The sequence below is a fragment of the Helicoverpa armigera genome, chromosome 21, assembly GCF_030705265.1.
Source record: "Helicoverpa armigera isolate CAAS_96S chromosome 21, ASM3070526v1, whole genome shotgun sequence".
NCBI lineage: Eukaryota > Metazoa > Arthropoda > Insecta > Lepidoptera > Noctuidae > Helicoverpa > Helicoverpa armigera.
In genome coordinates, this window is record NC_087140.1 from 4,738,712 (window position 1) to 4,751,096 (window position 12,385).

A 12,385-nucleotide genomic window follows, 5' to 3' on the forward strand; every position below is an offset into this window, starting at 1 on the left:
TTAACGTGCCATCCGAAACACAGTCATTGGTGTCTAAGATATACTTAGAAAGTACATACAAACTTAGAAAAGTTGCATTGGTACTTGCCTGACCTGGAATCGAACCCGCGCCCTCATACTTGAGAGGTTGGTTCTTTACCCACTAGGCCACCACGACTTATTCAAAGGCTTATGTAATAAGTCGTAAGTAGTTTTACTTTTTCTCTAGCATTACAAGCTACTTACAAATTCAACTCACAAACGTAATTTCAAATTCCGCACCTCAAAAAACCGTCACAAATCTTATGAGACCATTTTTCCGCTATCAGTAAAACCTAAGGTCCGAAATCTGGGCAAAGCTGACGTCATCTTGCCAAACGTTAGTAACGTCCGGATAAACCGTCTTGCCGTCTCACCCGGATATTGGAAGTCGCCCCATCTATCGGAAAGCTAGTGAAACTAAGATTGAGAGAAATGGTTGTTCTTGGTACAGGGATGCAGTAGGAAGAGAGTTAGTTAATTCTTGCAATTTACTTTTCCTCTTGTAAATGAAGACTAAAAGTAAAGATTAAACCAACAAGGAAAACCTCTGCATTTTTAGAGTAAACAAATGATTTAAGAATTATTATTTACTTTGAGTGAGGGAAAACAGAACAGTTTGCACAGGCGAGGATAATGTTCAAATATTTTATTATTTTATATTATTACCCCGTTTTTCTAATGCTTTACAGACATACCTACGTGTTGATTCTTCATGGTCAGAGTATATATTTGTACTAATATCATAAAGAAAAAAATATATTTTTCGTTTGTTTATAATGGACAAACTCAAAAACAACTGGATCGATTTTTCACAATTAGAAAGCGATGGATGAAACCGCGAAAAAACGGTTAGTTTATACATATTATCTGTAGCTTTTCGGAGCAGGAAATCGGAGTGATATAATTATAGGGGTCGGGTAGTACGAATCGAGAACCGCCCTTACAGAAACCAAATAATTAGTGTTTGATTGTAGGACGTGGCTTTTCGTTTTCCTTGACTTGTTCTTTTTTTGTTTGGGGAACGGATTTATATTTCTTTCAGTGTTGCCTTTTTGTGACCAATGACTATTGTAATAAAGTTGAACAGTTTGTTTATTTCTTTGAATGAGATTATTTCAGATACTTTTGTTATCTCAATATCATGGCCATATAACCACAATACACATAATGTTACATGAATACACTCTACCAAAATCTGAATAAGCAATATCCTAAGCAATCCCGTTTGAAATCAAAATAATAGTTTACTCAACCTCCAGGCGATATTACCGAAATATAAATTAATTATTTACCATACAAACATTTCAAACGTACGATTCAGAAGCCATTACTATTGGCAAATATCCTTACTTGTTATGAACTAGCTTTTATCCGCGGTTTCGCTCGTATCCTGACGGAATTGTACCGTAGCTGCCCCAACACTATTAAAAGAACACGTAAAATGCAAGAAAACTATAGAAATATAAATATGCCTAACGCAAGGTAAGTACGTGCATTTCTGGGTATTTCACGCGAAGTTCACACACAAAGGGAGAGAATTCAAGTGTTTGATTGCTACCATTTAAATTTTTCACGCTATTATAATTACCTGGCGCTTTTTTGACTTTATATTTTCATGGACTAATTTAGACGTTATAAAAAATATTGAAACCGTAAGCTATACCGTAACTTATAATATAAGTTTAGTTTTTTAGAATCAATATATGGTAAAATGCAATGTAGCTAAACTAAGCTATCAATTTTAATACACGTTTTCATAAACAATCTAACAGTTCAAAATACTCACAATACAATACTTCGCGTTGCTGGGACACTCTTCCAGCCTGACAGCAGTTCTATTACTGCACGGCGTGATAGACCCGACTCCATCGCTATACTGGCCACACTTCCAGCACTTGATAGCGCTGGAAGCGGCTGCGAGGGTCAGCAGGAAGTAAACGGTGGCTAGCCGTGCGGTGCTCGCCATTATCTGGAAAGAAAAGCGCTTTTTAGCTGGATTTTCGTTAGACCTATAAATACCGATCACAGTGCAGATTTGGTGTTACTTAAAAAAAGGATTGACGAAGGCTGCTGATAAATCCGTACTATTCTGATAAATGCTAAAGTTATTATGTATGTCTGTCTGTTTGGGCCGCTATCATGCTAAACGACTGCGTCGATTTAATGAATTTTAGAACGTAGATATTCTAAAGCCCTTTCGAGGACGAAGGTTACTTTTTCATCGGTTGCGGTAAGTAGCTTCTCAGGCTCTATCTGACTATGTGAGTACCATATTTCATTTAAATTTAGTAATTTTATGTAAAAACCAAACAAACAGACATGATTACTTTTATGATTTACGACCGTTCCCAAATATTTTACCCATCTCCTGTTTTAATAATTATAGTAATCTGTGGTTTCACTTGCTAAAGATACAAACCTCATATTACTTTTATGTGAAAATTCTATCTCTAGCAAGCAAATCAGCAGATGGATACAATATCGGGAATGACCTTAGTCACAATTATAATGTAGTAAACTTTAATATACAAAAGAGCACCACGACTCAATGAATCACTGAGTATCAATTACGGAGCGTCTGTTTGCCGCAAACACTCCTGCGTGATTGATTAGCACTTTCTGTGCCAGTATCTATGTAGTTCTCAGTTCATATTCACTAAGACCTAATGTATCAATTTACAAATAATGATAGCTTTAGGTTTCGTGAAGTTTGATATCAGTTTTACTTATAATTAGGTAAGGGATAAAGGTTTTTAAATTTTCGCGATTTAATACAAACACATTTGGCCGAAACGTCGGGTAAACAAAATGGTACAATACAGGTTCAATTATTGCGTCTGGATAAGATTGGAAGCCGACCCTTATATAATTGGGAAAATGCTAGACAGATATCATATGATAGATCATCTTAATCATCATCATATGCCTAAACTTTTCCCGAGTCGGCTTGAAGTCTTGAGTCGCACGATTATAACAAGAGCATCCCCAACCTTCCATCAAACCATAAAAGCTCCAAATAATCAGAACACAAATATCCCAACATAACACATAAGTTCATGTAAAGTCACATAGCTTAGCATATTGCATCCCATGACACCCATAAGCTAACTATGACGTCACAAATAAGGATTACCATGAATACGGGTAGATTACGTTCGTGGTGTCATGGTATACACCATGGAGAACAAAATCTCTAGTGGAGATGCCATAACAGAAAATCTCCTAAGAAAGCAGCGTGTCAAAATGCGTCTATACGGGGAACCTTGCTGTCTTCTTTGGATCGGGACGAATGATCGGGTCATTTGTTGTTAAACCAAAAACCGTTGATGTCTCAAATAATCCGAACCCCTTGTTAGTTTACACGTAACTGATCGTTTTGGCCGTGCCCACATAAGTATTTTGACCTAGAAGAAGGTGTCTGACCTACCTGCATTATGGCATCTCCGCTCAGCTTTCCTTACTGCGTGTATGGTACATGTATACTATGACGAATAAATTATGGGCTGTCTCATGTCTTAAGCCTGATATTAAAGCAATGTTTGTTTAGCAAGATTGTTATTTTGAAATTAATCTCTTTGATGCGCAAATAAGACAGGAAGACCTTATTAACATGTGTATGGATGATCTTTGTAATGGAGATGAACAGCATTCGAAAAGGTTGCAATTAAATTTTTTTATCCTAGTGTGAGAATTTTTTTCTGCGAGATACTAGTGACGAAACCTAGAATTTCAATAAATCTTGTATCTGAACCTCCCGCTGTGTCAAAGTACTGACAACTATTTTGAAGAGGCCCCAATATTCGAAGCTCCAACATTTTAAAATCATTCAATGAATATCAAACAGAGAGTCATAAAGATCTTCTTACAAATGTATAACTTCAGAAAGCCAACTGATATTACCATCCCCAATGAGACAAAGACTGGCCTCAATTTCATAGCCATTCAAGTTTTCAGACTCTCCGAGTTTGATATTATAAGACAGTCGTGAAATTGAGATGAAATGTAATTGAATAAGACTTCTATCGATAAGAAATGTTAACTAGAGATATCAACGAATATTCAAAGAGATTGTCAAAGTAGGTCTTAATACAATACAAATAATAAATAAATAGATTACCAGAATAAATAAAAAGTCAAGATTGGAAAAGAGATATGCATATACAACTGTTATTAAGTTATATGCTTTTTGAAAAAACTACACGAACAATATATTTTATTTCAACTAAAACCAACCCAAACCCAATATTGGACTGCCAATGTGACCTCAGAACACAATTATCAAAAAAAGAAACGTCAGCTCACCGAAATAATCCGACTAACGTTCCATTATACGTTATTAGATAGACCGGCAATAACTCACGTATAGGAAACAAGGGGACTGACTTTATCGAGAGAGTAATACTGCCAGTAAATTTGGACAATACTGCATCGATATGTGTTACTGAAGCCTTGTAAAGCTTAGCGGTTTGATGTGGCAACATTAATTGTAGTTCATGATTGACGTGTTTAACTAGCTGTTATGTTAACTGGTCCGTTAGCTGACTTGTGTTTGTAGAGGTACTGAGAAAAACGTTCTCCGTCTTACCACAAAAACTTTTAAACGTCAGTTTAAGACTTGTCTAAAAAATGACAGATTATGACGTTGAAATAAGGTCCATTTTGCAGTCACACTTTTTTTAGACAAGTGTTTGACACATGTTTAAGTTTTTGTAGTAAGACCACTATGGTCTGTTTAAGTTTTTATGGTAAGACGGTTTGTGTCTAAGTAGGTGCCCACTTTAGCAGAACATGATTTAAACATGGCAGTAAGCTAGCGGCTAAGTAATCGCATTGGTGGATTGATCCTACGGTTAAGCAATGCTTATCGATCCAGGATGGGTGACCGTTTTGTCTTGATGAATTCATTTGTTTTTATTCATATTTCGAAAAGCACGTTAAATTGGTGGATCGTGCCTGTCATTTTCACATCTTTGGCATTCGTAAAGGGTAGTAAAAAGCTAGAAAATAGGAAAACCAGTCTAATCAAGGGTTACCGAGTTGCCTGGTAAACTGGGCAGAGAAGGTCAGATAGGCAGTCGCTCCTAGTGGTCTATAAAAGTCTTAAGTTTCACACATATAATAAACGTTTAAAATACTCAGTTATTGAATATTCATTCATTATTTAATCACCGCATCACATCGCATTGGTCGATAAATTCTGCGTAAATGGAAGTGCATTTTAATTATCGGTATTAAAATTGTTAAACGAGCGTATTTAAATTCCAGCCAATTAATTTGCGAAGCATATATCCTGTAGCCTGTAGGCTTTCATACTTTATGATTTATTTACGATATTAAAAAGTCCACAGAATGCCTCATGACGAAACACGATGGTTTTTAGTCAGAGTCTGACACTCCCTCTCCGCTGCTAACCCACAGCGGAAGGGGTCATTTGATGATTTTTGACGTCGTTAAAAAAAAAAAAAAATGCCTCAACATAATTTTTTTTATCCATTCCTTACCTATACTGTTCACCCTCAAAAACAATTAGTTTGAGCGGGTTTTTTCAATCGCCATATAACTTTTATCTGAAAAATTTCCCCATCGGGCTATGACAGTGAAGGTGGCACAATGAGTGCATCTGTGTCTGCGCAAATGCTTGTGCATTATAATATACTTATTATGACCTGCGCAGATGGCTGATCTCTTTACATGAGAACAGCCACCGTATCCGATAATTACATTAGCCGAGTCATAGAAAATATGTGAAACGGACATATTTATTCCTTAGTTAGATAGATGATTAAAAAAACGGCCTTAAAAGAGATTTCGACAATATTCATTTTGAACTGTAATTTCCTAAATTAAAATCATACTCATCCATTATCTACACCCATTCATTCAAATCAGTATCAAACGCTCCATTGAAACCCGAACCCTCGCTTTCATTCACAACATTATTTCTTGTGCGACATTTTACAGGTATTTTTAATTATTACCGCGGGTCGGCGACGTGGAGTAGTGTCGAGTCCCCACTAACAATGCACAACAACAATGATGTCTGAAAACAAATGTTCCACAGTCTGCAATGTTCTGTTATTTGTTCTTTCGCCTTTCTAGTTTCTTGCCTGGATTTCTGCCTAAAGTAAGTGTTTGGGTTATGTGTCGTTTTGGTTGGGAAAGTCAGTTTTGAAGATGTGTGAGATGCCTTTTTTGAAGAGGTTTGTTTTCAACGCGGTTTTCAATGTCAAGTTGTTAAAAAAAAATCCTTGAAAGCAACGGACCAAAAGAGGTTCAATATATAGGAGCTGGGTGACATGTTATTTTCAAATAATTATATTAAAAATTGTGTTACGCCAAAGGCAAAGCTTGAAGTAAATCAGGTAATATTTTAAGTACCATGTTTTCTACCTCCCCAAACACAATCCATTAATTTACTAACTAATCCTTAAATTACATTACCTACCGAATAAAGAAAACATACCTATCTCCTTCAGTCTATACATTAACCAAATTAAATTCTAGACTGTAACGCATTATTTTAATGAATAATTTATGTTTCTTTGTGTTATTTATAACGGCATTTACATTGGAAATATCATCATTTATTTATATCGAGCCTTAAATAACGAGGGTTGTTCCCTCGCCTTGTCAAAGTCGATCAAATGGATTACTAAAATTATTTAAGCCCAGAAAGTTCACCTGCCGAAGTCTTTCAAAATAAAGAGGCGAATAACAAACTCATCAATGTTATGCTCTGATAGACAGACAAAGTTATCTTAAGACCCAATAATTTATAACTTCAGGATAAGCTTCGGTAATAAATTGCATTAAATTAAAAGGCCGGATTAAAAATTTTCATCCAAGTTTGACAATTAATCAAGATAGCCGATTGGGATTACGTTGATTTGACGGTTCTTTTGGGAGATCGCTACGAAACGGGAAGGAATATGAATACTGTAACTTAACTTCATAATATAAAAACTTAAGTTAGGTATATAGAACTAACTAATTATTTGCTATGTTCAGCATGTCGATTCTATAAAATATCACAACTCACTTCGACATCACTCTCACTTCGACTTCGATCTAAAGGTAGAATTCCGTGGACGCGACAATAGTCAACCTATGAAAATGTATGGCACCGTTGTCGAGGCCCGTGACAGTCGCGCGCGGCCGACGAATTTCGTAAGCTGCTCGCGGCATTGTCAAAAATTTAATTCTGGTTTTACTAAAATTCTATAGATGTTATTAAGCGCTAGACCATGTTGAGAAGCGTACGGCCGCGAGCGGCTCACGAAATTCGTCGTCCGCGCGCGACTGTCGCGGCCCTCGGCAGCGGTGCCATACATTTTCATAGGTTGACTTTTGTCGCGCGCGGCTGCGACAATCGCGACCCACGGAATTCTACCTTAAAGTTTCGTGATTGACATTGTCAAACTACACTAGCGCTTCACTATCGAGCGTGTTGACAAGTTGAACTAAATCAAAGTCGAGATTTTGACAGATCTGTCTAAATCTGTCTATCTATAGGGAGGTAGGGAGAGATGGGCAGTTGGGAGACATGATCAAATCAGAATAAAGGGGGTCCTTTTATTCTGATTTCTGATCATAGTTTTTTTTTTATTGGGTAGTTTACGTTACCGACTGGTAACGGTGTTCATCCATAGACTATCTGTCATTTCTGTGAGTTGTCAAGAACAAACACTCGTAAAAGTACTTAAATATTTTGTTGCGGTTTCGGATCGTTATAAAGAGAAAACTAATGAAAGGTATGTGTATTTTCTATTATTAATTATTGATTGTCAAAATCTCCAGTTACAATTATAGTAAGTCGATGCAATCCACACCTATTATACCTTTAGAAGAGTACTACAGCAATAGTTAATGGGCCCCACGTTTTTATTTTAGTCTAATATGACCGGGACCACCTACGTAGGTTGACAGGTAAGTAACTATTTTTATTTTCTAGTTTTCAGTGCACATAAGATAAAACCGTTTAACTTAAAAGTTTTTACCGATTTTTTTCATAAACTAAGTCAAAGTGTCCAATGCTCCCTATGGTAGGGAGGCTTGGACATACCATGTAATGTATAATTTGTAAATTTTGCTCTTCTTCGTCAGTGAAAATTTGTGAGGTTATAAATCTGCGCGAAAAATCCTTTATAGAATCTTGTTTCAGGTACCGTTGCCAACTTGATCTAGAGACTATTATATTTAAAATAGTGTTTAAATAAAGTTCTAAGTGTTTTAAAGTGATTAAGTGCCTACCTTTAACGATGGCTAGAATGTTTTGCTTAAATCTTTATTAGAAGAAGCTCATGCTTTAGATAATTTAGAAAAGCGTCAACAATCTGCTAGAATTCGTAGTTTATCTTTATTAACTCGCGATGATGACTATGTGAGCATATATAGATTGTCAAAGGAGCTAATTGACCAACTGGAGTCTGATTTACTGCCCTGATAAAGCCCACAAAACGTCGAGGCAAAGGACTTACAACTCGTGTAAAAGTAAGTATTGACACAGTTTATAGTTGAAAAATTGTAATCAAGCACACAATAATAAGAAAAACACTTAGTTCTTAATAAGGAGTATTCCCTTTATGTGGTTTCCCCGCCAGCTGATATGTTTTCAAAAGACTCTGTACTTCAGTTATAATATTGGTATTCTCTTAAGCATGAAAATAACCAAATTGGTCTCAATTTTGTTTTCACTAAATCCAGATAAAGTAGTTATTACATTTTTTATTGATTTATTGTTTCACAGATACTATGTACTTTATCATTCTTGGCTAGTGGCGGTTACCAGAAGGTTATTAAAGAGGGCATCAGAACTTATTTATCGCAACCGTCTGCATCTCGTTGCATAAATGAAGTAGTGGAAGCTCTGAACAATCCGGCCGTAGTAAAAAATATATAAGGTTTCCTCAAAATCAGCAAGAAAGGCAAATTGGCGCTGTCAGTATTTTTTCGTAGGGTAAGCATAGATTATATTCACAGCACGAATTTAGAGATTTCTGTTTATTTTATACTTAAAAGCTGCCTCAAATTCCTTACAATAACAAATTATAACTAAAACATCATATTTAGCTAAAATTCTGTGTCAAAACTGATAAAATTAAAACTGATTAATCTCGGTTGACATTTTGTCGAGTGGGAAGTCACTAGCACAGCATTGGTCGATGTCGAGCTCACTTCACTTCGCAAGTGATTAGGTGATGTTTACAGAATGCAAAATCAAGGTCGTTCTGAATCGAATGCGAAGTGAGAGTGAATAGCGAAGTGAAATGCGAGTTGTTGTTCGAATTTTATAGAATCGACGTGCAGGCAGGCCTTGGCCCTGTTGCGCCCGCTGGGTTGCTGACAGTATTCTACTTGTGTAGCCCTTTCATTTGATACCCATATTGAGGGGCTGTGCCATTTTGTGCCGGCGGCCATATTGGATTTAATTAAAGGTGTATACAAAATTTCAGACCAATCGGTTGACAGGAAGAGGGTGAAATTTGAATTACTAAATTTGATCCAAGAATAAATAATAAAACAAACGGGGTGAGCTAAATAAAACCGTTTAAATATCTCGTAATGTTGAAACTGATTGTAATTTTTAGGAAAGCTCTTTCATTATATTTAGCCGAATATAAGAAATGGCAATAAAAGTTGATAATGATCTGTAAAATCTGATTTTTTATGCAATAAATTGTGAAAAAGTGCCCATCCCTCCCCTACCTCCCCTAAAGTATGAAATGACATTACGAATCGAAGTGAAATGCGAGTTGTTGATCGAGTTTTATAGAATCCCAGTACAGATCTCTCAACCCTTGTTATATATTATTACGAAGAATCGAAGATAATCCACCCAAAGGTAGATCCTGGCATTTTATGACTTTTGTGCACAAGACGTATTAAGTAAAAAAATAATACATAAAAAAATGGAGGACCAAATCGTTGTAGATCTTAGCAACCTATGTCAACACCCACATTAATAACTGGCCATTGATAAATTTCAGTGACAAAGCTCACTGGCAGCTGCTCAATACTGAAAGCAATCACTTTACGAACCGTTGGCTGGCTTAAAAAACGGACGACAAACACAAAGAAGATTCAACTTAACCTCTGACACGTAAGGTTCAAATTTGGGTGAGATCCAAACTGGCTTGGTGCCAAATTCGAGCAATGAAAGCGATAGGAGGCGTGCAAAATTTTAATGCGTTGTCGAAACTTCAGGAGAGTCCTTCTGCGGTATATGATAACATTCGTATTCGGATCCAAATATTGTATCTGTAAATGTGAATCTACAGATTTCGACATAATCTGTGAGCTTAATACATGCTGTTTTAATATAGAAATGCCGTGGCTTCGCTTTAAGACACTTGATTAACAGGATTGTGTTTTCGTTATTGATACAAGATAGATACAACATCTACCAGTATAAAATACTTGGTTTCACTGACGAAAGTCATTCTAGCTCTTTATGCACAAGACCATATGGCACTCTTATTATACCTATGTTGATTTTTAAACAAACATTAAATAGTTACTTATTAATTACATCTTACTAAAATTATTTTGTCTAATTAATATACCAGTACTAATTGAATAACCAGATTTGAAACATATTAAGCTTAATCAAATTTAAATATTATAATTGGATCCGTTCCGGATTAATCCCAAGAGCCGGCAGTGTTGGCAAATTCAACAAAACAAAAACCGACATTGTAATAAGACCAGACCTTAAAAGAGATATTTCTAAAGATAATAATGGAAATGGAAGCAAAAAGAATATTGTATTTAATTCGTAAGAAGATATTGAAGATAATGTAGAATTTAATGTAATTTTATACGAAACTGGATTTCATTTTGTAAATGATGAGAAATACGAAGGACACGAAGACACAGTTTTAACATAAATGTCTATTTATAGAAAAACATCGTTTTAATACATTTAAACGCGAATAAAGGAACTATTCCATTTCATAAATAGTACAAAGTGAGGTATATAGGACAAGATATAATATACGTGGTGACATAATACAGGAGACTACTACAATGATTCAGAAATTCTCTTCAACAGAGAACTACTCGACTTCTATTTCTACAAGAAAGTTGAAAGCAACACGAGTGCCATTTTGAGCAGAATCTTGTAAAACACGTTGAAAAGGTTCTTCATAACAAACTGGTGATTAATATCTACCGGGTCACTGTCCGACAAACCTAAATTGAGGGTCGAGGGGGCAGTTTATTTTTGTTGTCGATTCCATTTTTCTTCTAGCTCTGACGGTCATGCTGAGTCATAAACACAAGACTGTCTAAAATACGTACTCAGTCGGAGACCACTTAACTTTGAGTTGTGTTTCTGTTGATACTGTAACGTGATACCTAAAAGTGAGAAAATAATATTTTGAGAGAAAAATTTAAAAGTGTAAAATAGAACAGAAAGCCTAATTCTGAGATGTTCAGTAAAAGAAGTAAAAACTAACGAGAGATCCACGCCAGATTCCTATTGAGGCCATATCACAAACTGTCAATTATGAAAGTAGCCATAAGTCAGTATAACTATATATCCCTTTTATTTAAAGACATTCCAATATATGCATACTTTGCTAACCTTAAATACTCCCCACAATTTCTGGGGCAAAAGGGTCAAAACAACTTTCCTATAAAATATTTGCAATAGCTTCTTAAACTTTCACACTAACCACACCATCGTAATAAAATTAAGGTTTATATCCTCAAGAATACTTTGCTAGTTCGTCTCACACCCATTTATTTACGTTTATATGAGGTTTATTTGTAATTTAATTAAAAGTTTCCCTATTAAAACTGGTGATGCTCATGTTTATGCAAAATCGTCATGCCGGGGCCCACGACAACTTTAGAAATTTAATAACACTGGACATTGGAGGCTAGTTAGGGCTAAATTGTTAGAAAGTTCGGATATTAGATTGGCTATGGGTGAAGTTATAGAATGTTTCAGTATCTCTGCAACTTATAATTGGCATGCAATTGGAAATGAAATACAGAGTCGATTCAGAGACCAGTTTTAATGCGGTTGGAACGAACCGTCAATTTTGATTTAAGTCGATTGACAACAGTTTTCTGAAGTGTTAATTTTATTTCAATTTTAATTATTAAAAATGCAGCTGGTGTAAGAGAACTTTAATTAAAATTTGTCCCATGTGCTCGGTGAATTCACGGTGGTGTGATTCGTTTTGACTGTAGAGAGTATTTATTAATTGTAATTGTAGATGCTGTCGTTATATTACTTCAATGCTAAAGTCGTCTAGGTGTAGGTGGTCCAAGATGTATGTTATCTTATACTTTGCCTAGTAGACGTGTTTATGGATATTACCATTCCTATGTCCACTGCAGATAGAAACACAACATT

General features: G+C 35.6%; 1 protein-coding gene across 1 annotated transcript in view; it reads right to left on the minus strand.

Annotated features, from left to right (window-relative positions):
- The window catches only part of LOC110379182 (uncharacterized), a 79,077-nt gene that overhangs the window by 43,552 nt on the left and 23,140 nt on the right, over window positions 1-12,385 (minus strand). Inside the window, exon 2 of the mRNA XM_021338725.3 lies at window positions 1,808-1,990. Coding sequence (XP_021194400.2) covers window positions 1,808-1,987 — 180 coding nt within the window. The 5' untranslated portion in view covers window positions 1,988-1,990. The remainder of the gene's footprint in view (window positions 1-1,807; window positions 1,991-12,385) is intronic.